Source organism: Phyllobates terribilis, unplaced genomic scaffold, assembly GCF_046119375.1.
Source record: "Phyllobates terribilis strain yellow unplaced genomic scaffold, ASM4611937v1 Scaffold_5__5_contigs__length_657084704, whole genome shotgun sequence".
NCBI classification, from domain to species: domain Eukaryota; kingdom Metazoa; phylum Chordata; class Amphibia; order Anura; family Dendrobatidae; genus Phyllobates; species Phyllobates terribilis.
The window spans coordinates 221,309,690-221,335,947 of record NW_027362765.1 but is presented as its reverse complement, the minus strand read 5'-3'; the positions used below and the strand labels follow the sequence as shown (position 1 = coordinate 221,335,947).

The 26,258-nt window shown below is 43.2% G+C and overlaps 1 protein-coding gene across 2 annotated transcripts; it reads right to left on the bottom strand.

Annotated features, from left to right (window-relative positions):
• Positions 1-8,165: 8,165 nt before the first annotated feature.
• Positions 8,166-23,601, bottom strand: AAR2 (AAR2 splicing factor). 2 transcript variants are annotated; one of them, XM_073683830.1, is made up of 5 exons: positions 23,448-23,601; positions 13,587-14,130; positions 12,080-12,297; positions 11,621-11,850; positions 8,166-9,457 (listed from the first exon to the last, which is right to left on the bottom strand). In XM_073683830.1, the coding sequence occupies exons 2-5, from the start codon at positions 14,126-14,128 to the stop codon at positions 9,233-9,235; spliced, it is 1,215 nt and encodes a 404-aa protein (XP_073539931.1). In that variant the 5' UTR covers positions 14,129-14,130; positions 23,448-23,601; the 3' UTR covers positions 8,166-9,232. The 2 variants fall into 2 exon arrangements, with proteins under 2 accessions (XP_073539931.1, XP_073539932.1); XM_073683831.1 differs by having other exon boundaries at positions 23,437-23,513.
• Positions 23,602-26,258: the final 2,657 nt, after the last annotated feature.

Sequence of the window (26,258 nt, the reverse complement as noted above, 5' to 3'; positions counted from 1 at the left end):
AAGTTGACAGCGTAATTTAACAGGTTAACAACAGGGGGCAAAACTTAGTTCTATCCACAGCTTTTAGAGGCAAATGATGGCTGAATAATCAGATATGATCTGCCAGAAATGGCCTTGGCTCGTCGCCAATTGGTTAATGATTGCCTGAGGAATGTTCTGCCATGCTGAATGCGCTTGGCTACACAAATCATCAAGATCATCTGCTGGCAGCTCCCTCTATGCCCCAGTTGTGCTCAATGGGAGACAAGTCCAGAGATGCTAAAGACCAGGATAGCACATTGTTTCCTCACCCATTCCTTGTAGACTGAGCCCTCGCGGGCAGGGTCCTCTCTCCTGCTGTACCAGTCGCGGTCACGTTTTGTTCAAGATTATTGTAATTGTTCTTGTATGTACACCCCTTTTTCACATGTAAAGCGCCATGGAATTACTGCCGCTATAATAATAAATAATAATTTAGACCACACAGGCTACTCACAGTAGGATGAGCAATATGCATTAGCGTGTTGAAAAACAGATTCTAGGACATTTTTGGAGAAATGACCATATCACTAGTTCAATGACCAAATAAATGTAACGCCGAGCTGTTAGTGTACCTGGAATGAGGGGTCCGACTACCGTACATTATGCCACCCCACACTATAATACTGGAAATATGACCAATGTGATGTTCCCTCATAAAGGCCTCTTCATGGCATTGGCCAAGTGGTCTCTAGAACAATCTCTGGCTATCATTGCATCCAACATTTCACAAATCAAACTTCTGTGAAATCAAACTGTCCACTTAGGAAGCAACACTGATTGACAATCAATTTCACATGCTGTTGTGCAAATGGAATAGACAATAGATGGAAATTATTGGTAATTATCAAGACACCCCCAATAAAGGAGTGGTTCTGCAGGTGGGGACCACAGACCACATCTCAGTACCAATGCTTTCTGGCTGATGTTTTGGTCACTTTTGAATGTTGGTTTTGCTTTCACACTCGAGGTAGCATGAGACGGACTCTACAACCCACAGAAGTTGCTCAGGTAGTGCAGCTCATCCAGGATGGCACATCAATGCGAGCTGTGGCAAGAAGGCTTGCTGTGTCTGTCAGCGTAGTGTCCAGAGGCTGGAGGCGCTACCAGGAGACAGGCCAGTACACCAGGAGACGTGGAGGAGGCCGTAGGAGGGCAACAATCCAGCAGCAGGACCGCTACCTCCGTCTTTGTGCAAGGAGGAACAGGAGGAGCACTGCCAGAGCCCTGCAAAATGACCTCCAGCAGATCACAAATGTGCATGTGTTTGCACAAACGGTTAGAAACCGACTCCATGAGGGTGGTATGAGGGCCTCCAAATCCAGGCCTCCATTGGTTAATAAATTTGATTTCCATTGATGATTTTTGTGTGATTTTGTTGTCAGCACATTCAACTTTGTACAGAACAAAGTAGTCAATGAGAATATTTCATTCATTCAGATCTAGGATGTGTTCCCTTTATTTTTTTGAGACACATACACACACATATATGCGTGTGTGTATATATTATAAATATATATAGATCTCAAGAGAGCGCTAAATATACAAGTATTATGTAGACAGAGACCCAACCATCTTGTGCAGTTACATAAAAGACCGCCATCTCTAGCTTTCTCTCATATATATATATATATATATATATATATATACACACATACATACATACATACATACATACACACACATACATACACACTCTATACACACACACACGCGCATAATATAATAAATATATATATACACACACACATATATACATATTCACACAAAGGGCTGTGGAGTCGGAGTCGTGGAGTCGGAGTTAGCTTTGGTTGGAGTCGGTAGAAATGTAATGACTCCGACTCCAGCTTTAAAAAAAATGTATTAATATTTCATAATTGAACTTTCATATGAATTTTATAAATGTTACTCAAATATACATGTTCTATCAAACTATGAACAACAGTGATAAGCAGTTCTGCTGGAGATAGAGACATTTCTTACTTCTTGTGTGTCACTGTTCTCCACTGCCCTTATCTAATCTTATACTTGGTTAACCTCATGCTGCCCCAACCCCCCTACTTACAATGTATGAAACTGAAAGTGAAAATATGTTGCAAATTCTTAGTAGTAAAGCTCCTCCTCTAGACTAGATGTTTACTAGGTGTGCGTCTTCTAAGCATCTCACAGCTGCTACTCAGAAGAGGAAGACTGTAAGAAGTATTATCCTTTCAACAAACTTTGCATCAGTTAACGGTGAGTACATGAGGAATTACAGTATTACTGACCACTATATCAGTTGTACGACCTGGCAATAATTTTGTACAATTGTTTTTAGGAAAAACAATTGTCATTTGGATTGTGAATGCAGAATTAAAAACCTGAGAATGTCAAAGAAGCGTCACATTAAATCAGCTGTATTTGAACATTTTACCATCACTCAAGATAGAAAACATTATGTCTGTCAGAGTATGACAAATGATCCAGACGAAAACAAATGCTGTGAAGCCAAGATCAGTGCATATTCAGGCAAAGATAAAAATGCTTCTACCAGAGCTTCTAATCTAAAGAGACATTTACAGCGCTTTCATCCAGAAGTACTGAAAGCAGTGGATGAGAAAGACTGCATCCAAACCAATGAACCAGTGCCCAGCTCTTCCAGCCAAACAAAGGAGCAGAGAACTTTGCAGCCATCAGTTGCAAGATATTTTGTCAGTGACAAAGTTACTGTGACAATGACAGTAGATACATTTAAAAAACAGATCATAGAGCTTGTTGTAAAGGATAGTGTGCCTATTTCATTATTTTCACGACCAGCTTTTATGTGTCTGAATGGGGAAATGGCCCGCAAGCTTGGTGTTTCTCTGGAGAGAGAGAGTATTAGAAAATTAGTAATCGAAGAAGCTTTTAAACAAAGGAAGAACTTAAAAAAAACTCTCAAGGGACGCTTTCTGTTTCTTAAAATGGATGCCTGCACACGTCACAGTGAACTATTTTGCCATCAATGTCCGATTTGTTTGTGACAAAAATGAAATAGTTACCAAGACATTGGCAGTAAAAGACACCAAAGCTCATCACACCAGTGAGTTTCTCCAGGTCTTGGTGGAAAAGGTTCTGCAAGACTATGAACTTAAAAAAGAGCAAGTTCTTTCTGTCGTAACTGACAATGCTTCAAATATGATAAGTACTATTAAGCTAATGAATGAGAGTAATGATGGTGACCAGCAGCTAGAAGAACATTCTGGGTCCACAGACACAGAAATGTTTGAAATAGAGGAACACATTATTGTAACTGAGGAGCAAACTGAAGTTGCTTCAGATGAACAGCAACATGATAGTTTAGATGATCTTGTTGAAACTGTGTCAATACGTTCTTTCATTCATCACATGCGCTGTGTTGTGCATACGCTACAGCTGGCTATAAGAGACAGTCTGCAAGAAGGACATGCTGCTGCACTGATTGGCAAGGTGAGAAAATTGGCTACTGTTGCCAGAACCCCTAAAGTTGACTCAATTTTGAAGAGACGTGCTGGAAAAGGGGCAATTATTGATCAAGCCACACGATGGGTCAGTACTTACTTAATGATTCAGCGCTTGGTTGAACTGAAAACCTTTCTTGTAGACATGGCTAACCCTCAACTGACGCTAAATGAAAGTCAGTGGAATCAGGTGACTGAGCTGGAAAAATTGCTAGAGCACCCATTTACAGTGACTAAAATATTACAAGCAGAGGACTTAACTCCAGGTATTTTCTTAAAGGAGTGGAAGAACCTGATGTTTCGCCTGTCCCAAAGAGGAGGGTTAATTGCAAGTGGCATTGCTACATCAATGAAAAGGAGAGAGGAGCTACTATTACAAAATAACATTCTTTTGGCAGCTGTTTATGTAGACCCAATGCATCGGATTCTTCTAGATGATCAACAGTTAACTAAAGGAAAAGAAGCTCTGTTTGAAATAGCAGTAAGGATGAAAGGGTTGCAGAACAGTCAGGAGGAACAAGAAGAATTTGGTCGTCCTGCCACATCTTCACCCTCATCATCAACTGATGACCGTGCAAAGCGTTCCCGCATAGAAGAAGAGTCATCTCCATCAAAGAACACAGCCAGTACATTTCAGCAGAATTTTTCATGTGCACTAAAAGAAATTAAGAAATTTGACCGTTCATCAAAAATAACAGTGCAACAAGCGATTCCTCTGTATCCTGACATTGTCAGAGATGTTGCCCGAGTGGTTACTGCTTTGCCACCAACCCAAGTTAGTGTAGAGAGGTTGTTCTCTGCTCTCAAAATAATTAGTTCAGATTTGAGGGCATCCATGAAGGAGGATCTGACAGAGGCAATACTTTTTCTGAGGACAAATTTATAGATTTCTTCTTATTAACTGCATAAGGGTATGTGCACACGATGCAGAAATGAAGCAGAAAATTTCTGCATCATTTCTGCATCTCCCTGGCAGAAAAAACGCATGCAGATTGTGCATGCGTTTTTCCTGCAGAATACATGCGGATCCACATGCGTTTCCGCATGCAGATTGACAAGCGCTTTCCAGGCGATTTTAGCATCACCTGGAAAGTGCTTGACAACTAGGTCACACTATATAAATCCATGCAAACAGCATGGATTTATATAGCGTGACCCGAGAGAGTGTATATACTTACCTCCGATGGCCCGCGCTGTCCTGCTTTACAAAGTTCCCGGCTGCCGGCAACTTTGAATTGAAAGACCTGCCGACGTCAGCGTCACGTGACCCGTCACATGACTCTGACGTCAGCGCAGGTCCTACAACTCACTGCAAGTGCCGGGAACCAAGCGGGAGCGGTGCGCGGGCCGACAGAAGGTAAGAATACATTTATTTTTTATTCTTTTTTTACAGCTTTTTTAATGGTACCTGGGTGTGGATGAGACTCTCCTCTCCTCCACACGCGGGTACCATCCGCACATTAGAACGCGCCAATAGCGCAAGTACAGATGCAGTCTTGCGGAATTGGCGCGTTCTAATGCAAGTCAATGGCGGCGAAATCGCCGCGTTTCCGCAAAATTAATTGACATGCTGCGGATTTTTGACCGCAGCGTTCACGCTGCGGAAAAATCCGCATCATGGGCACAGCACATGCGGATTTCCATTGGGGAACATTGCTTCCCTTCTACCATGCGTTTTTCATGCGTTTCCGCGGCGTTTACGCAACTGCAAAAACGCCGCGGAAACACATGAAATACGCATCGTGTGAACTCAGCCTAACAGTGTTTATTGAATATTTACTTACAAGAGTTTAGAAAAGTTTATAAAAGTTATTTGCTATATTCTAATTAATATAGTTTTTGCTCTAAGTTGTCTAATTACTTATATGATGGTGAGAAACTGAATAAGCACGATGTTAATATTTTACAACAGTAAATTTATTGTTCCGAATTGGCCATTTATGAAGGAGTAGGAGTCGGAACTGTGGCTTACCGACTCCACAGCCCTCCACACACACATATACACTGTGTTGGGGGGGGAGCCGTTGCGGCGGAGGAGCGGGGCACAGGAGGCAGCAGCGCATGCTCCTTAATAGCAGCACACAGTGTATCAGCAGCACAGCTCCTGCCGGGCGATCGCGTGTGCCCGCTATTAAAAGACATGAATATTGACCCCCTCTCCATGCCAATAGGCGTGGGGAGGGGTGAATATTCATGTCCTTTAACAGCGGGCACAAGCGATAGCCCGGCAGCAGCAGGAGCCGCGCTGCGGCTATACTGTGTGCCGGCTATTAAGGAGTATGAAGTCACTGCTCCCCGCGCACCCACTCCCGGCGTGGGGAGCAGTGTCTTCCGGCAGCTGATCTCTCCTTGTGAGCCGCGCATGGCAGTGACGTCATGCGCGGCTCACATGTAGAGATCAGTGCGGGCAGACAGGACGCAGAGCTGGAGGAGAGAAGAAAGGTGAGTAGGAGTGTTTATTTTTTTATGCGCAGCCTGATGGGGATTAGGGGGACCATGCATACCAGGATAAGGATGAGGGGTGCCATCCATACCAGAATAAGGATGAGGGGTGCCATGCATACCAGGATAAGGATGAGGGGTGCCATGCATACCAGGATAAGGATGAGGGGTGCCATGCATACCAGGATATTGATGAGGGGTGCCATGCATACCAGGATATTGATGAGGGGTGCCATGCATACCAGGATAGGGCTGAGGGGTACCATGCATACCAGGATAGGGCTGAGGGGTGCCATGCATACCAGGATAAGGATGAGGGGTGCCATCCATACCAGAATAAGGATGAGGGGTGCCATCCATACCAGGATAAGGATGAGGGGTGCCATGCATACCAGGATAAGGATGAGGGGTGCCATGCATACCAGGATAAGGATGAGGGGTGCCATGCATACCAGGATATTGATGAGGGGTGCCATGCATACCAGGATATTGATGAGGGGTGCCATGCATACCAGGATATTGATGAGGGGTGCCATGCATACCAGGATAGGGCTGAGGGGTACCATGCATACCAGGATAGGGCTGAGGGGTGCCATGCATACCAGGATAGGGCTGAGGGGTGCCATGCATACCAGGATAGGGATGAGGGGTGCCATGCATACTAGGATAAGGATGCGGGGTGCCATGCATATCAGGATGGAGGGGTGCCATGCATACCAGGATGGGGATGGGGGCCACGTATAATAGGAAGGGGGGGCATATCTACCAGGATGGGGGATATTACCCCTATACCAGTGTCAGCAGGAGACCTGCTCCCCCTTAACAGTGCATCGTGACCACATTTTTAGCTTAAATTTTTTTTTCTATTTTCCTCTTCTAAAACTTAGGTGCGTCTTATCGTCAAAAAAATACGGTATAAAAATACACACACTTCATATATGTTTACATACAGTTCTCACACGCACCATACACTCCTGCATGCACTTTTCACATCTATGCAGACATTTCACACATGTATACACACAATTATACATACACTGACCATATGAAGTAACTAACACCCCTCTTTTCTGGCACATATCTTCCTCAGCGTTTAGTTTCTGTTGCTGGCAACATCTTTCTCCTTTCAAGGTGCTTGTGGTGATAGTGGGGGAGGGACACAAACAATCACTACTCCAGCAGGCTTCATTGCTGGACAGTGTGAGCAAGGGAACTGGGAGGTGAAGGAGGAAACCGGAGAGAAGCCTCCAGCTCACTGCCTGGTGAGTTATGGAGCACAGTACATACCCACAGCTGCACTGGACTGATCACATCCAGCTCAGTCACAGTGCCTGGGCTCAGATCGGCAGACTGCGTTCACTTTCCTTGATGCACTGCATCATGGGAGAGTGACGTCAGCACAACAGAGATGGGTGAATTCCCCTGCCTGGCTGCGTGCCAAGAAAGGGAGTTTTTCTCCCACTTTGTATATGCCTGGTTTATAATGTTTTGGTCAAATGATAAATGTTATTACATCTGTATTTAATTTAAATAATAAAAAATTTAGTGATAGGTGTGCTTTAAGGTCAATGGAGCCTCTCTAACTGGACAACTGGCAAATGCCTTTTTATAGTTTGTGTAGAAACTCCCGCCTTAGGCTTGATATGTGATGTCCAATTTCACTAGGTGTACAGAAGGGATCACTAAGCACGCCCCATTCTTCTAATCTGACAACCCGTCTGTGCAGAGGTTCACCTCTGTACTGTCATTCCAATTATTCATCGTTCTCCCAACTATTGTGACATGCATGTTGAACTGTGCTGATTTCTCTGCCCATGTGCGTAGAGATCTGCCAGAGTTATAAACCAAGGACTCTCAGTTCTATTCTGTCAAACAGGAGGCATTATACAACCATCCCACAAGACTTGATCCGATTATTTTTTCTTGTGGCTATAGAAAATTTGCTTTTGATCTGGCTTTTATGGCCCTTCCTACATGCCACAGATTGAAGCTAGGTGCTCGAAAATTTAATGATTTGCAGATCTTGGCAATACTTGCTACTTCCACGAATTGCATAATCTTACGGCTTGTCCTTATTGGTGTTGCAATATCAATGTTGAGGAGAGTATATAGCAATGAAGCCATAGGAAGAATATATTTCTCATAGCTTCTAGTGCCTAAAGCGACATATGTGGAACACTGGCTGCCATAGAGGATGGCTTGTATTCTGCTGCTTACTGGGCATATTCCTACAACAAATAATCAGTGTTTTTAATAAAAATAGATTTTATTGCAGTTAGATGCAATGCTTTACAAAACAGACAGCTCATATTACATTGACAGTATTTTACCAGTCATTACCCAATGTTTTTGTTATTGTCACAATAACGATATACACTTATGTTACTGATATCTACTGCCTGTGGTTGTTAGATTACATTTTCAAGATGCAATGACCAATTACTTTCTCCCTCAGTCACGGCAGGAAATATATAGAGCAATGTACTGTAGCATTTTTAATTCTTTTACCATGCAGTTCCGAATTGTGTGAAAATAACACGTCAACATCCCTAGCTTTCCTTATAAGCGATCCTAAATAAAAATGTAAAGCTGAGACATCTTGGAAGAACTTTCTGAACATCCCTTGATAAATATCACTGTAACGTGTTGTACGACTCCGCATCATGATGGTTTCCAAGTGACAGGTGTGAAGTTCTTCAGAGGAGGCGAATCCTATGAATTGCTTATTGTTTTTTTATTATCTATACATATATAACATAGGATAGAAGATCTGCTATAAATTCCTCTTAAACAATGAGTGTATATAGACCTATATCCAGGACTACCTGCAGTGCTTACCGATCTCGCTGACATAAGCGGCCTTGAGGCCAAGAATTCTTTCTGTGTATGGAAGATATGTATACACTATTCTGTATGGCACAAGGTTTCGCATTTTTAGATAAAGCAGCGCCCTCTAGTGTATGATTATCAAAACAGGACTGGTTCTATACATTTTTATGTTAGGACTAAGCAGGTGCCCCCAGGTAAGTGCAGCGCTCTGTGTCATGTCCTTGCTAAGAATTACACATTTGGTACAATATACCATCCATTTACAAGTGCATGTGTCTGTTTGGCATTCTGTGCCAGATATAGGCAAGTACTTCACAATACCACAAAAAAGGAAATTGATGAGCTGTGGTTTGTGTGGCAACCAAATCACATACATGACTTCCATTTAGAATATAGTGCTGTTGTGGTACAATCTATGGTAATTTCATAGTTTACTTATCCAGAGACGCAGAAGGGTCAGCAGCTGGACAGTGGCCCAATTACAGCTATGAAGGAAAGGGAATTTCCACATTTGCCTCCGCATGCGCAGTTTGGTCTGCATGAATAGCATTTTCCCAGCCTTCCGGCAGCTGGACCACTAACGGAGCACAGTCCAGAGGTTCTTCTTCAAAGTCCCATTGAAACCTCTTGGTGAGATGGCCACGGAAGCGGAGAGCTTTCTTCCTCAAGTCTTTATTTGTGGATGGTGTACACAAAAATGAGAAGAGCACCTGTGGAATGAGACAGAAGGAGAGACTGTACAATTTGGGTCTTTAGAAAGAAGTGCCTTCTCTTCAGCTAGATTCAGTGGGGTCAGACCACAACAAGCCCTCCTATTATATCACGTAGGTGTTATATTCATGTTGTTCATGGGTAGAACCCGTTCCCATTATAGTATGGGGGGGTATTCTCATGATCGTGCTTTTTTGTGGACCAGTTAAAAAAAATAAAAAATTAAAAAAGGAGATGTGCGTTTTTATCAGGTTCTCTGATCAAACTCACCCATTCAAATCAACAAGCCTGGTAAATACAAGACAATACATGGATGCCATCTGTGTGTCATTAGAGTGCTGTCTGTTTCATGGGTAGGAAAAGCTGAGATTTTTTTTGCATTTGAGAAAAACAGATGTTATACAGATAAAATTAGACAGACAGACTGACACAATTTGTGATCCAGCACTGTTCTATTTATTTTGTTTTACCAAGTATGAGAAAAAAACTGAGGTCTTAAGACCCATTTTATTGAGCAACGATTGGAGCTGGTTTACTGGGCCATTTACACAAGCCAACAAGAACCTTAGGGGGTTTGTCCAGGCCAATTATACAACTAGGGAGGGAGAGTAAAATGCTGAAACCTAACATTGTGTATGTACTCACTATTCTGATTCCACTCTGTTGAATGCTCCCAGCAGTCGTCACGTGACCACTCATAAGGGATTTCCATACATCATATGGGAAAAAGCACCTTGTGTATCGTCACAGGAGGTAGCTTCCTCAGGAGCCACCTCCTGTGGCGATACACATGAGATCCTCTTTTCCATATAATGCTTTTGAGCCAATTTAATTGGTGACTATGCACATATTTATTGCTCATTTTCCTGTACATAGTCTTGTGATACTGCATTATTTATTGTCTGTACATGTGAATTGTACATTTCTTCTTTGCTGAATACTATTGGACATCACTCCAAGGGTATTGTCCATTCATACTTATCTCAAATATTTCATTACATTTACATGGCTCTATTGGTTATTATTCCCATGATATAGGTTGTATTCCCTTTGCCAATTTTTGGGTTAGGAAACAGGTTATGTCGCACTGGTACAATTTTAAATGTTTACACTTTACTTGTCTAAGCTTTTAGTGTTTGTTATTAAATAAATATTTACACTATTCAAATTTAGGAAGTGCAACCAATCTTTTTTTTTTTTTAATTGCATTTGTCTTACACGAACATTGGTTAGAACGCCATTAATATTCAGGTGGTGCCCGCTCCATTGTTACTTTTTTTGATAGTGGAAGGAAAAGCTGTCAGCAAGACGCTGCAGGTATGAAAATTGCATATGAGTGGTCGCATGACGACCCCCGGGTATGTAAAACAGAGATGAATCTGAAAAGTGAGCACATTACACAATGTTCTGATTCAGCATAGTACTCTCCTCCCTCCATAGTTTCAGATTGAGCCCATATAGCCACATTAATATAATTGTTCTGTCTCCAAACAGCAACAATGTTTATGCAGGCATAAACAATCTTATCACTTGAAGGGTCCTTCTCAGCCCTTATCCACATGAATGTCACTTGACAAACGGTAAGGTATTAAATAGGTGGTCCACTACTATTAACAATGCCCCATCGATTTAAACTGTGGAAGCAAGTGTTTTTGTAAATACCTTTCGTGGTCATTGTTGCCTGTGAGCGGTGCTATTGCTGACCGCTCACTAGGCATCAGCTGGCATCTACAAACTCGTAATGACCTGTGGAATCATAATGGCAGGTTAGTTTTAGCATTTAGTGAACATGGTAAAAACAAAAAAACAACTGTGGAATTGCACTTTTTTGCAATTTCACTCCACTTTGAATTTGTTTTCCAGTACACTAGATGGTAAAACCAATAGTGTCGTTCAAACGTACAACTTGTCCTGCAAAAAATAAGCCCTCACATGGCCATACTGACTGAAAAAAAAAAAAAAGTTATGGGTATGGGAAGAAGGGGAGCAAAAAACGAAATTGCAAAATGTCACGGAGGTAAAGGGGTTAAGGTCTAAGGAAAGTTAAGGAAAATTTCCTTACACTGGAAGATTACAAAAAACAGTCTAAATATATATTTACAATGACAGTTATTACCAACAACACAAAAAAGGAAATAATATGGCTCATGGGATTAATTTACCTGCAAAGTGCTTGTCAGGAAGTTGTTCTGGGATACAATGTCTATGAAGAAGTCTGTAGGAACCTGTGTCAGCTGGTGATACAGGACAGAGATGACCTCATTGTACAGATCTGGATGCTGCATGGAGAACGCCTCTGCACGGCACAAAAGATTCAGCAGATTCTTCCACTGTTCAAACCCCTCATAGACGTTACCCAAAAGGAAACACACGAAGGAAAACTGCAGCTCAGCTGAAATGAAATAAACGGTAGGATTAACAAGATAACTGGCATTGCCACAAAAAGTTTAGTGTCCAGGTTATAATTATTATCGTTAAAACAATGAGGTCAGCTCATTATTAGTGCAATTATGTCAGTACTGTACAGGATACCTGGTCTGCTGAAATCCAATACATTCATAATGGAGAGAACTTGACATCCATAACAATTTTTAGTAGCTGGATAGCTGTTTTTCACTGACCTAGGATCGCCAGTGGATCCCCTGAATAGTTGATGTTGATCAGTTCTCCAAGGGCATAGGACGAATCCATGCTGTGCTGTGTAATCTCAGCAGGGGTGGCATTCTTTGGGTACATTTTCTCTGGTAACTGGCTGAATCTGATTTCTGTTCCCTCTTTCTGCTTCATTTGGGGAAGCCTGGACAAACCTTCCTTATAATTCTGGCAAACAGTATCATACCTAAACAAAAAAAAGGAAAAATGTAATCACATACAAGACCAACATGGGCTCAATATGTAGTTGATATACCTGTTAGTGTAAGGTATCAAATATAGGTATTATTTTTTCTCTTGCCCTAATTACCATGTGTTAAAAAAAGTAACTTAAAGGGTATCTGTCAGTAGGATCAACCCTCCTAAGCCGTCTATATAAACATGTAGGTCATAGGAATCTGAATAAAATGATACCTTGATATCTGCGATGTGATGTCTTATTCCAGAGAAATCCATGTTTTTCTTATATGTACATGAGCTGTTCAGGGCTATGGGCCGGACACTGATCTGTATGAGAATCTGTCTCCAGAGATTATCATATATGAAAGGGGGCATTAACAGTGTGAGACATGTAACTAACACAGAAAAGAGCAGTAGAATTGAACTCAGTCTCATAACAAACATGTTAGCAGCTGCAGCTCTCACAACTCTGCTGTATTGCAACAATATTGTAACCCTGTCTGCCTGTGAGATGGAAGCTGAAGCTGAGAGGAACCTGCAGATGTGTCAGGTATAATCACTCACAGCTCTGCAGTGGGATCAGAAGAGCAGAGAGCGGCCATTACACATCACACTGGTATCACCCACTTTCCTAATTTACAATAATCTCTGGATGCAGATTCTCCTGCAGATCAGTGTCTGGCTCATAGCCTGGAAAGCTCATTTACATATAAGAAAAACATTGATTTCTCTGGAATAAGACAATGGATCACATATAACAAGGTATCATTTTATTCAGCTTCCTATGACCTACATGCCTATATAGATGGCTTAGAAGGATCAATCCTACTGACAGTTTCCCTTTTAAACAGGTCGTCCACGACTCGGACAACCCCGTCTCAATCAGAATGTTTTACCTGAGTAAAATAACAATACTTATACTAGGCTCCAGAGCCAGCACTCTATCTCCTGGGGCTCACGTTACATTGTTATGTCATGGGATCCACAGGAGAGCAAAAGCCAACACTGGAGGGGAGTATAAATGTTATTTTACTTGGGGAAAACATGCTGATTGAGATGGGGTTATGCGAGCAGTGGAAAACCCCTTTAAGGTGAAATGGTAGCAGAAGAGGTTATGGTACTGTCCCAAACTGAAAGGGTAGAATGATGCCATTCATGCCAGAATGTATGCATGTAAAGAATGAGGGAACTAACAGAAAACATGAAGGAAAGAAAAAGGTCAGATGTCCCTGGATCAGCTATATGGAAAGCATCAACAGAAATATTATGCTACACAATATTCTTCTCTATATGTACCTTGGTAAGTTATATTTGACCCGGTCTTCTGTGTGGGTCATTTCTTCCATAGGCAAGACCTCTGGAAAGGAGCAAATAGTCCCACAGGCTGGCTGTAGCTTCAACATTGAATCTTTAGATATGTGGTTGGTGAGTGACACCCAGTGGCGGAGACTTTCATATGGGTAGGGCCCCAGAGATGGGTCCAATGATGTCAACTGTTCCCGTAAATTTTCAGCTTCTTCGTGGGAAGCAGCAACCATTTCTTCTTCCAGGCAGTCCCAGCGCAGGAGACGGATCTCCTTCTGCTCCAAGTGAAAAAAAATGCCTGAGCGTGGACCAGTTTCGTTAAAAGCCCCACCAATTCTTTTCGAGCTGTAGTGAATAAAGTGAATCCCTGGTGGCACCATCTTCACACCTTTGAATCGAGGGCCAACTTGCCAACTGTTTGAATCTATGCCAAACTCTGACCCTTCTGGTACTCCAAAGATGACAATTGTCGCTCCTTCAAAGAACAACTGCCGTGCCAGATCTGGATCCATTTCTGTAGATAAGCTTGCCATATCTGCACAACAAAAAAAAATGTAATTGAGCAAGGCTTAATCACCATCTTAAGGATTAAAAGGATATGAACAACTTCAGGGGTGTGTATATATATATTTTACTTGTTCATGTCGATCTAGACATACAATGTAATAGTGACTGCAGAGTGGAATATTTTTTTTTTATGTTGCCTCTCCGTTTATTGAGCACCTAATGAGCTCATTTTCATTAAGTCCAAGTGGGTGTTAGGAGACAGTTTTCACTGGGGTGTGTACTTCTTCTTTTGTGATGCTTACCAATCAGACAGGCAGCAACACTCAAAGGAAAGAAGAACACTCCCCACCATAGGTTACAGCAGGTTTGTGACAGACAGCCTGATCTCATGGTCTAACCTCCTGCATGAGTCAGTGTGTATGGGGGGGGGTGAGGGGGAAGAGGTAGTGCAGCTGAATTTAGCTGTGTCACATTACTAACCCTTCTGTCAGTTCCCCTCTCATTGCACTGTCAGCTCTGCTGAACTTCCCCTTCCTCCACATTGCCTGTCTGGAGCTGACAGCTCAAAGTGTCAGCATTAACACTTATGGCTGTTGTGCTCAGCTTGTATTCACTCTGCAATGAGACCAGAGCAGGGTGTCAACAACACATCTTACGCAGGAGTAATCTGCCTGTTCTGGACTACTCCTGTGTGAGATGTTATGACTTGGTGCTCTGATCTCACTGTCAAGGGAATACCAGTTGAGCACAACAGAGAAAAAAGTGTGATACTGACACCTTGGACTCTCACCTCAGGACAGTGTAGTGGGAGGGGGAAGTACAGCAGAGGTGACAGTGCTATGAAAGAAGGAGTGTAATAGAACAGCTTGTAATATGACACAGCTAAACTCAGCTGTGCTGCCCCTCCCCCACTGAGTCATGCAGGAAGTTAGACCAGGAGATCAGAACTGTATCATTACATCTCATGCACTGAGAAACCTGTTCTAAGCTATTGTGAGGAATGTTCTTCTTTCCGTGGAGTGTTGCTGGATGCTTATGATAGGTCGCCATTTCATGCAGGGGTAAGAAGTACACACCCCAAGTGAGAAAGCTCTGATAACACCCACTTGAACTTAACTAAATTAACTCCGTTGATGCCAAACACTTTGATTGCCAATATCTCCACAATGGAGATGCAAAATTAGAAAAACAAAACGCTTTACTCAGCTCTGAAGCTACTATTACATCCTATGTTCAGTTCAACATGAAAAATTTGATGAAAGCTACTCCTTAACCCCTTAAGGACCGAGCCACTTTGTAGGTTAATGACCGGGCCAATTTTCTCAATTCTGACCACTGTCACTTTATGAGGTAATTACTCTGGAACGCTTCAACGGATTCCCCTGATTCTGAGACTGTTTTTTCGTGACATATTGTACTTCATGATAGTGGTAAAATTTCTTTGATATCACTTGCGTTTATTTGTAAAATAAACAGAAATTTGGCTATTTTTTTTTAAATTTTGCAATTTTCAAACTTTGAATTGTTATACCCTGAAATCAGAGAGATATGTCACACAAAATAGTTAATAAATAACATTTCCCACATGTCTACTTTACATCAGCACAATTTTGGAACTAAAATTTTTTTTGTTAGGAAGTTATAAGGGTTAAAAGCTGACCAGCGATTTCTAATTTTTCCAACAAAATTTACAAAACCATTTTTTTAGGGACCACATCACATTTGAAGTGACTGAGGTGTCTATATGACAGAAAATACCAAAACGTGACACCATTCTAAAAACTGCACCCCTCAAGGTGCTCAAAACCACATTCAAGAAGTGTATTAACCCTTCAGGTGCTTCACAGGAACTGACGCAATGAGGAAGAAAAAAATTAACATTTAACCTTTTTTCGCAAAAAATTAATTTTTTTTTATTTTCACAAGGGTAACAGATAAAAATGGACCCCAAAATGTATTGTGCAATTTCTCCTGAGCATGCTTATACCCAATATGTGGCGGAATACCACTGTTTGGGCACATGGCAGGGCTTTGAAGGGACGGAGCACCATTTGACTTTTTGAATTCAAAATTTGCTGGAATAATTAGCGGACACCATGCCGCATTTGGGGAGCCCCTGATGTGCCTAAACAGTGGAAACGCCCCACAAGTGACCCCATTTTGGAAACTAGACCCCCCGCAATGAACTTATCTAGATGTGTGGTGAGCACTTTGAACCCCCAGGTGCTTCACAGAAGCTTATAACGTAGAGCCGTGAAAATACAAAAAAAAAAAAAAAAAAAACCACACAAAAATTTTCTTTTAGGCTATGTGCCCACGATGCAGAAATGCTCAGGTTTTTTCCTGAGCGTTTCTGCATCTCCCTGGCAGAAAAAAAACGCATGCGGATTGTACATGCGTTTTCCTGCCAGGGACATGCGGAAATGAAGCGTTCTTCACTGGCATTTCTGCATGCGGGTTGACAAGTGCTTTCCAAGCGATTAGCATCACTTGGAAAGTGCTTGTGACAACTAGGTCACACTATATAAATCCATGCAAACGGCATCGATTTATATAGTGTGAAGCGAGAGAATGGTTAAAAATAAACCTATACTTACCTTCCGATGGCCCCCGAGACTTGCTGCGCTCCTGTGCTGGCTGCCGGCAGATCGCGGTACGCTGTACTGAAAGACCTGCCGTCACATGACTGTGACGTCAGCGCAGGTCCTTCAGTACTGCACGATCTGTCGGCAAGCGAAGAGAAGGAGTCCGGGGGCCGTCGGAAGGTGAATATAATCTTTATTTTATTATTTTTTTTATGGTACCTGGGTGTGGAGGAGAGTCTCCTGTCCTCCACACCCGGGTACCATCCGCACATTAGAACGCGCCAATTACACAAGTACAGATGCAGTCTTGCGGAATTGGCGCATTCTAATGCAAGTCAATGGCGGCGAAAACGCAGCGCTTCCGCAAAATTAATGGACATGCTGCGGATTTTTGAGCGCAGCATTAACACTGCGGAAAAATCCGCAGCATGGGCATTGAAAGTGCGGAATTGCATTGGAGACCATGGGGGAAGGTTTACCAAGCGTTTCCTAAGAGTTTACGCTGCGGAAATTCCGCAGCGTAAACGCTTGAAAAACGCATCGTGGGCACACAGCTTTAGCCCCAAATTTTTTATTTTCACAAGGTTAACAGGGGAAAATTGACCTCTCATTTTGTTGTGCAATTTCTCCCGAGTACGCCAATACCCTACATGTAATTGGCAACTACTTTTGAGGAACAGTGCAAAGGTCAGAAAGGAAGGAGCACCATATTATAGTACAGATTTTACTGTTATGGTTTAAGGGTGCCATGACCCACTAGAAGATCCCCTGAGGTGCCAGAACAGCAGATTCCCCCATAAATGACCCCATTTTACATACTACACCTCTCAATGAATTCATCTAGGGGTGCAGTGATCATACTGACACCAAGGGTGTGTCACAGAATTTTATACCATTGGGCAGTGAGGAAAAAAGAATTACATTTTTAAAGCAAAAATTTTGTTTTAGCCCCAGATTTTACATTTTCACACTGGGATAATGGATACAAATGGCACCAAAATGTGTCCCATAATTTCTGCTGAATGTGGCAATACCTCATATGTGGCTGTAGAGTACTGCTTGGCTGCACAGCGACACTTGGGAGGGACGGATCGCTATTTGCCTCCTGGAGCGCAGATTTTCCTAGAATAGTTTGCGAACTCCATATACAGAGACCCTAAATGCTAGAAGACCTGAATCCCCCCTCAAGTGACCCCATTTTGGAAATTATACCCCTGCCAAACATGTGGACACTAAATGTGGTTTAGACAGAATGCGGTGCTCAGAAGGGAGGGGGGGGGATTTGGATTTGGGAGTGCAGAACTTGCTGAATTTTTTTTGGGGGGCGAGGAGCCATATTGCTTTTCCAAAGCCTTTGTACTACCAGTAACGTGGAAACCCCCTATATTTCCATTAACACATGACAGACCTGAGTGGGAGCTTTTATGTGAAGCTTTGAGAATATTTTACATCACATTTATCCCGCGCTCTACGCTGAGCACTTACTTTGGTTTTTCCATCTAAATCTCCAAATGACATGATTCAGATGAAACCCCTGAGGGATCGATTTACTATAGTGAGATGAGGCAGCAGAGTTACTCTGGACTCCATCTGGCCTCCGTTCAGCGTTATCCTTCTTTTCAGAGGTGCACAAAACTGTGGCTGACCGCGCTTTTATTTACGCCTAAAAAGATGGACACCGCCAAATCATTGGTCAGACGGCGTCCACAGTGCTTCCTTCTGCCTCATTACAGGGAATCTTCCGTCAGGGGTTTCCGTCTGAATCACTTATTTCAGAGATTTACACGGAAACCCCGGTGTAAGCACTCAGCGCAGGATAAATGTGCGCCGAGCCATACTGCGATCTTTGGGAGGCAGAATAAACAAATCAGCAGCAGGTGAAGAATTGGTTTTATTTATTTTTTACGCCGTTCCTCGTGCAGTATAAGTGATTAGGCGACTTTATTCTTCGGGTTGGTGCGATTACAGCGATGCCAGACTCATATCGGGTTTTTAGGATTGACAGATGTCACACACTAAAAGACGCTTTTTTTTGCAAAAACGAAAATGTTTGCATCGCCATATTTAGAGAGCTATAATTTTTCCATATTTTGGCCGACAGAGTCATGTGACAGCTTGTTTTTTGCGGGACGAGTTGACGTTTTTATTGGTACCATTTTCGGGCAAATTACATTTTTTGATCGCTTTTTGGGAGGCAGAATGAACAAAAACCAACAATTCAGGATTTTTTGTTGTTACTTGTGTGGTAAAATTGATAAGGAAGCTTTATTCTTCGGGTCAGTACGTTTACAGAGGTACCACTTTTATGTAATTTTTTTTATCTTTTTGCGCTTTTACATAAAACTTTTATAGAAAAAATAATTATCTTTGCATCACTTTATTCTGAGCGCTGTAACTTTTTAATTTTTCGGCTGATGCAGCTGTATGTCGGCTTGATTTTTGCAGGACAAGATGATGTTTTCAGCAGTACCATTTTTATTTACATCCGTCTTTTTTAATTGTGTTTTATTCCACTTTTTTCCAGCGGTATGATGAAAAGTCAGTTTCTCATGCGCTTTTTTTTTTTTTTTTACGCTGTTCACTGAAAGGGTTAACTAGTGTGACACGTTTATAGATCAGGTCGTTCCGGACGCGGCGATACCAAATGTGTACTTTTTTTGTTTCTTTTTATTATCTAAAAATCTGTATTTATTAGTGTAATATATTTTATTTTTTTACATTTTTTTAAACTTTTTTTACTTAGTCCCACTATGGGACTTTCACTTTTTTCATAGGTATAGTGTACTGCAATGCACTAGCATTGCAGTACATTATACCTATAGTGAAAGCTCCTGAGACCATGCTGTGCATTGGTCTCAGGAGCTTTCCGTAGCTTGCTGACTCGGGGGTCGTCATGACGACCCCAGGTCACCATGGCAACGGTCGGGCCCCCGTGATGACATCACGGGGCGCCGGCCTGAAGGCAGAGGGAAATCCCGTCCCTCTGCCTGCCTCCTGAACGCTGCGATCGCTGCGCTGACACCGCTCCTGGACGTTAAGTGTCGGAGCTAAGCCGCTGGCAGCACTGAGCTCCGGCACTGATCGGGCAGCAGACGCCTACTCCATCATGCTTTGATCAGTCAGTCAGATTGACTGACCGTTCGCAGCAATCTGGGTGCAGGGACCAACGGCATGGGTCCCTGCACCACTTCTCGTGCCGCTCACCTGTCACAGACAGCTGTCGGCACTGAACTGGCACAGCGTGTTTACACGCTGTGACAGTTCAAAGATATGATGGACACTGCACGGCAAGGAGCGGTAACTTACACCCGCTCATGAAGTGAAGTCCGTCATTGGGCTTTAAGGGGTTAAAGAGGACCTTTCACCAAATTTTTCATGTTGAACTGGACAGATGATGTAATAGGCACAGCAGGGCAAAATGAAACATTATTTTTACTTTGCTTTTCTGTTGTGGAGATATTATGGATCAAATTTTTGACACCTAAACAGTTAAAGAAGTTGTCCACTACTATAAAACATGCCCCCCATTGATGTAAACAGTGGAAATCAGACTGTTAGCAAATACCTTGCACTGTCAGTATTGCCTGTGAGCGGTGCTATCGCTGACCGTTCACAGGCATCACACGACCCCGGCAGCAGTTGGCTCCGACATCCGCTGATGTCACGTCAAGCTCCGGCTGCAGTCGGGCGTGACACAGTGACGTGCTCCCTGCTGATTGATGGGTTGTGGGCGGGGTTTCCCCGCGCATCACAGCCCAGCATCCACAACGCACTTTTCCTCTCCTGCATTCATTGGGAAAGCGCGGGGTGAATGCTGGGCTCTGGCGCGCGGGGAAACCCCGCCTACAGCCCATCAGCAGGGAGAGCGTCCATGGAGGCGGCTGCAGCCAGGGGTTATGTGATGCCTGGTGAGCGGTCAGCGATAGCGCCGCTCACAGGCAATATTGACAGTGCAAGGTATTTGATAAAAGTCTTATTTCCACCGTTTACATCGATGGGGGGCATGCTGTATAGTAGTGGACAACCTCTTTAATGATTCTTTAAGTCCAAGTAGGCATTACCAGAGAGGTTTCACTGGGGGAAGGGTGTGTGCAGTGAATTTCTTTTTGATGCTGAAGAATCATAAATAGGTAGGCTGCTCTCCTCATTGCAGAGTGATGACATGTGCTGGATAAGTTCAGTCTCATTACAGTCAGTTGACACAGCAGACACATGCTATAAAGCTATGATGCAGAAATGCTCCGGATTTTTTCCTGAGCGTTTCTGCATCTCCCTGGCAGAAAAAACGCATGCGGAAATTTCCACAGCATGTGCACAGCACATGTGGATTATCATTGGGGAGCATGGCAGGCCTTCTACAATGCATCTTTTAAGCGTTTCTGCCGCTGCGGAAACGCTTAAAAAACGCATCGTGGGCACACAGCCTAAGAGGAAGCGCTAAGACTGGATGGGTTGGGTAAGGCAAGCATGCTTTATTTTATTTTTAAACTACCACTATGCTGGGCAGTTTCTACCAATATGATATCCCAAAGCATAACGATCAGACAGCCGAAAGATACCTATGGCAGTTAAAAAGGTATAGTTAATGGAGTTGTGGTCACACATCCACACAGGGAACTCAGGTACCCTCAAGTCTTGTGGTCAGTGGGGGTCCCAGCAATTGATCCTGCATTGATCAGTTATCCTGTGTATAGGTGATAAATACTGATTATATGGAAATACACCTTGAAACACTTAGGCCGTAAACACTTTACTAATTCATAATATTTTTGTGAAACTTGGCAGATGGGCAAAAATATTGTAAATTCTGGGCACCTAAGCGAGTATGGAAGTAGCATGGGCAGGACAGGGCATGGTCACGCCCACCCGTCAAATGCATCATCTTAGTGGCGTAACTTACTGCAGAATTGCAGGCCAGCCCCCAGCTAGCTTACCTAGTGTGCACTACCGCCACAAATGTATCAGAAGTACCTGATTCATTTAGCGGTGAATGCTGCTTAAAAGGGGTTATCCTGGACTATCTTACTTTTTTATGATGGGCCTAACAGGCAGGCTAACTACCAGTGCATTCTGCAAGTTGCTGATCTCTGCCAGCTTAGAGCTGTCACGGACTGCTCCTAGCTGCGTCTCTGTGGCTTCAGCTAAATCACGTCGATATAACAGCTTCTACTCTTCCGCTCTGCTGATGCCATACTGACTGCCGGTGTCATACTGATTGACAGCCAGCTCCCCGCTGCCTAACTGCCATCTGTCAATCAGCATGATGTCCGTAGTCACGCCCTGTCGACACAGCAGCCTGGAAAGATACCTGTTGACATGAAGCAGCAGAATCACCAGCATGAGGTTTGTGACAACTCTGAGCTGGCGCTGGGTAGAACAGACAGGTAGATAGAAACTACTTGCCTCTTGGTTCTTAGGTCCACAGTAAAAAAAAAATAAAAAACTAGTCCCGGATAACCACTTTAATGAATCAGGTCAGTGTACTCTAGCGAGAGCTACGATATTTTTAATGAATTGCCCCTTTAAAGTGCATTTACATTGGATGATCCTATGAATGCTCATTTCCTGTTAATCAGGCAGTATAGACAGGCTGCCAATCACCCAAACGAAGACGTCCGATGAATGAAAATGTCACTTCTTTAAACAACTTCACGTTTTTTGAAACCTGAAGTGGTTAAAAGTAGTAACGAGATACTTCAAGCGAACTTGTCACCACAAAAAAAACTGCACATATGGGGTTAATCTAAAGGTTAATAACATTATTAACCTGCCCGGCACCTGCACTTAGCTGAACGCTGCGGGGAGAAAATGAACATTATTCTTCCCGGCAGTGGTCCGGTTTCAGTCACTGACACTGGCTCTGCAGTCAGGGCCGGGGGAGTGGGTACAGCAGCAGCTATCTATACGCAGAGTGGTGACTGAAACCGAATGCTGCCGGGGAGAATAAAGGTAATTTTCTCCCTGAAGCATTTGGCTAAGTGCGAGTAAATTAATAACGCTATTAACCCCATACCAGCAAGTAAATATTGTTTTTTTCTGGTGACAGGTTCCCTTTTACATTGCTGTGTACTATGTTCATTTTTTGCAATGCTTTTTCAGGCCGAATCTGCCACTATCAGCAGCTCTCAGGTCTTCTAATAACTGCTCACTGTCCAGAACGGTGTTTTTTCAAATGCCCTGTTAACTCCATGTGTAAATTTGATAATAGTGTAGTCTCCAAATCAAACCACTGATCGCTGGACTGGATGTGTTACAGCAGGACTTTTGCAGAGCTATATAGGTCTAATACTAGAGCTCTGCTGTCACTCAAGAAGAGCCTGTCCTGCAAGGAAGTGAGACTAGAAAGGTGCAGGCTGCTCAAGAGACACATTGTGAATACCCCTTTAATGGGCGCAGCTCTGCCAGTGTGAACATAGCCTTACTGTGGGGCTCCTCCACAGATTCCAGATGGGTATAGTCAGCCCCTATTATCTCCCTATGAGGATCCAGAGTATACATCTCCTTTAAGGAGGCTGGTGCTGATCACAAAATATTAGGGGATTGCAATTCAGGCACTTGCCCAGCATTTTACTGGCAGCATTATGGGAGGTTTACTTTCACCCCTGTATTTGGAGCTGTCGGCTGCTATTGATGTCGGGCCATCATTTCCCTTTAATACAAACCTAATGGTCTCCGTGCCCCTATTACCCCACTACTCCGCGTACAGCACCACTTTAAACAGCACACAGCCGTAAGGTAACCTTACTTACACTCCACTCACCTGCGAGCTGGAACGGAACTTCCCGCGCACCGTAAATATCTTCCCTAGTGCACAAGCGCTGGGATATTAGTTCCGTGCATAGATCGTTCCCGCCATCGGTTCGGAGCACCAGTCAGTGCTCTGGAGGGAGAACTTTTCCCGCGCTTTTTAGTCAGCGTGCACTGCTGAGAGTCTTGTTAGTACCAGGTCCCAGCAGCAGTATGGCTATATCTGCTTTTCTTAATGTATGAGAAATATTGGAAAGCACTTTATAAGTAGAATGCCCATAGCGCAAGCAATGTGTATGAAGGCTGACACTGACAAAAGCAGCTGTGTCCTTTGGAATGCAATTATGTAATTGGAGAGATAATCCTTTTTTTCTGAGGTAACTGTCTCATACTTAAGATGACGAGCCGCAGATAAATGAGGGAGAACCTGCAGACCCTCACAATGTGATGTCCATGTACTCATCCTGACGGATGGTGGTGTTACAGCATAGAGGGGCCTCTGTGCCCCTCCATATTACCAGTGCAGGTTAGAACATGAGTAGAGAGGAGCGTGGATGTTCGGGTTTGACGAATATACAGTAAAAAGTTCAGGTCTGAGCTTAACCCCAGACCCTAATACAATACAAATCAATGGGGACACGTACTTCAGTGACCTTAAATGGAAAATGGCTGTAAAATGGTCATAGGGCTATGGGGCTCCAAAAGGAAGCTAAATTGGGGTAAGAGCATGACAATTGCTCTGCAAACAAGTGTGGATAGGAAATGACTTAAAGGAGTTCTGTCACCATAGCAATCATGGTAAAATAGGAAGTATAGGGTCGGCCATTTATATGGATACACCTCAATTAAATGGGAATAGATGGTGATATCAACTTCCTGTTTGTGGCACATTAGTACATGGGAGGGGGAAAACTTTTCCAGATGGATGGTGACCATGGCAGCCATTTTGAACTCAGCCATTTTGGGTCCAACTTTATTTTTTTCAATGGGAAGAGGGTCATGTGACACATCAAACTTATTGAGAATTTCATAAGAAAAACAAGGGTGTGCTTGGTTTTAGCATAACTTTATTCTTTCATGAGTTTTTTACAAGTTTATGACCACTTATAAAATGTGTTCAAAGTGCTGCCCATTGTGTTGGATTGTCAATGCAACACTAGAAAATACACTATATAGACATGAGTTATACATATATAATGGTCAGAGATGTAAGTACAATAATGGTAGGACAAAAGATATAAGCAGATGAATCATGTCAATTACCGGTGACGTCTCACCATGTTTGCCCTGGGCTTCCAGTGGGTTCCTCGTTCCTTCACAGCACGTTTCTCGACGTGAGCCCCTCTGTTTCTAAGTGGCCACATGCAGAAGAGAGAGAGAGGGCCACATGGCCGTATTCTAGCTTATATCTCGTATGGGTACCTCGCCTCCTGCCCTCTGGGCTGCACCTGAGTCCCCTCTCTGTGCCCCTGGCAGGTAATAACGCCAAAAATTCAGATGGGTCATAACTCCTTAATGGACAGTACTAGGGAGGCGATTCTGGTGTCAGCGAATCCAGCTAAGCCCCTGGTACGTGTGGAGACTAAACACAGCTGTACTATTTCCTATTAGCTATTCTACATATTACCCTACCCTGTGAGGCCAGAACGGATTGGGACACTGGATGGTGTGCGGTCCGGTTTTGGGTTCTCGGACATGTACGCGATGTATGGCTAGGACATACAATAAGTCCATATTCTCTTTATGAAATCATAGCTGACACATGGCAAGCAAGCCTTTTGTTCTGAATTGAGCTAGCTCAAGGTGTGATATCTGTCACTCGCAGTCTTTTGACTCTTGACACCCCTGCTGCTGCTAGCTGTTCTGTTACAACTGCACACTGAAGGGGTGTTTATAATCCCATGCCACATAGAATACAAATGATTGACATGGAATTATATCTCCAATATTCTTCACACCCTTCGTAAACTAAATGTTCAGCCCTGATGAAATAAAAAAAAACTATACTCACCTCCCGTGCCAGCTTCGTTCCAGAGGGGTCAGCACTCGCAGTTCTGGGGCTGTGATGCAGCTGATCCCGGACTTCCTCTTCATGTTCAATTTTTCCAAAGGCGGAGACAGTGACACCAGCACTAATTGGGCATCGGGCATCATGTGTCATTCCACCGCTTCACAACTTCGGGACCACGAGAACTAACACCTCTGAAACTGAGCCGGCACGGGAGGTGAGTATAGTTTTTTTTTATTTTATCGGAGCCAAACATTTATTTTAAGAAGAGGTTGTCTTAGTAGTGGACAACCCCTTTAAATTTCAAAAGTACTATGAAACACACAACAGGCCTGAAAAAGTTTTTTTGGGGCCTATATTTGGCAACGACAAGGCTGATGCGATATGTTGATTTGCAAAAGTACTAGAAAACTGACACCAGGCCTGAAAAATTATTTTTGGCTCTTACTAATAGTAATGAGACAACTGATGCCAATTACTGATTTCTCAGACTAATAGAAAACACACAGCACCTTAAATTAACAGTACTCCCACAGGCGAAGAGGGCAGAGTACACACGGCGGCTTTTAGCACAGTACTCTAACAGACGGGTTTGCAGGGTACACACAACAGATCAAAGAACAGTACTCCCATAGGCAGAGGGGGCTGAGTACACACAGCAACTTAAAGGACAGTACTCCCACAGACGGAGGGTGCACAATACACACAGCAGCTTAAAGGCACAGTACTCTCACAGGCGGAGGGTGCAGAGTACACACAGCAGCTTAAAGGACAGTACTCCCACAGACGGAGGGTGCAGAGTACACACAGCAGCTT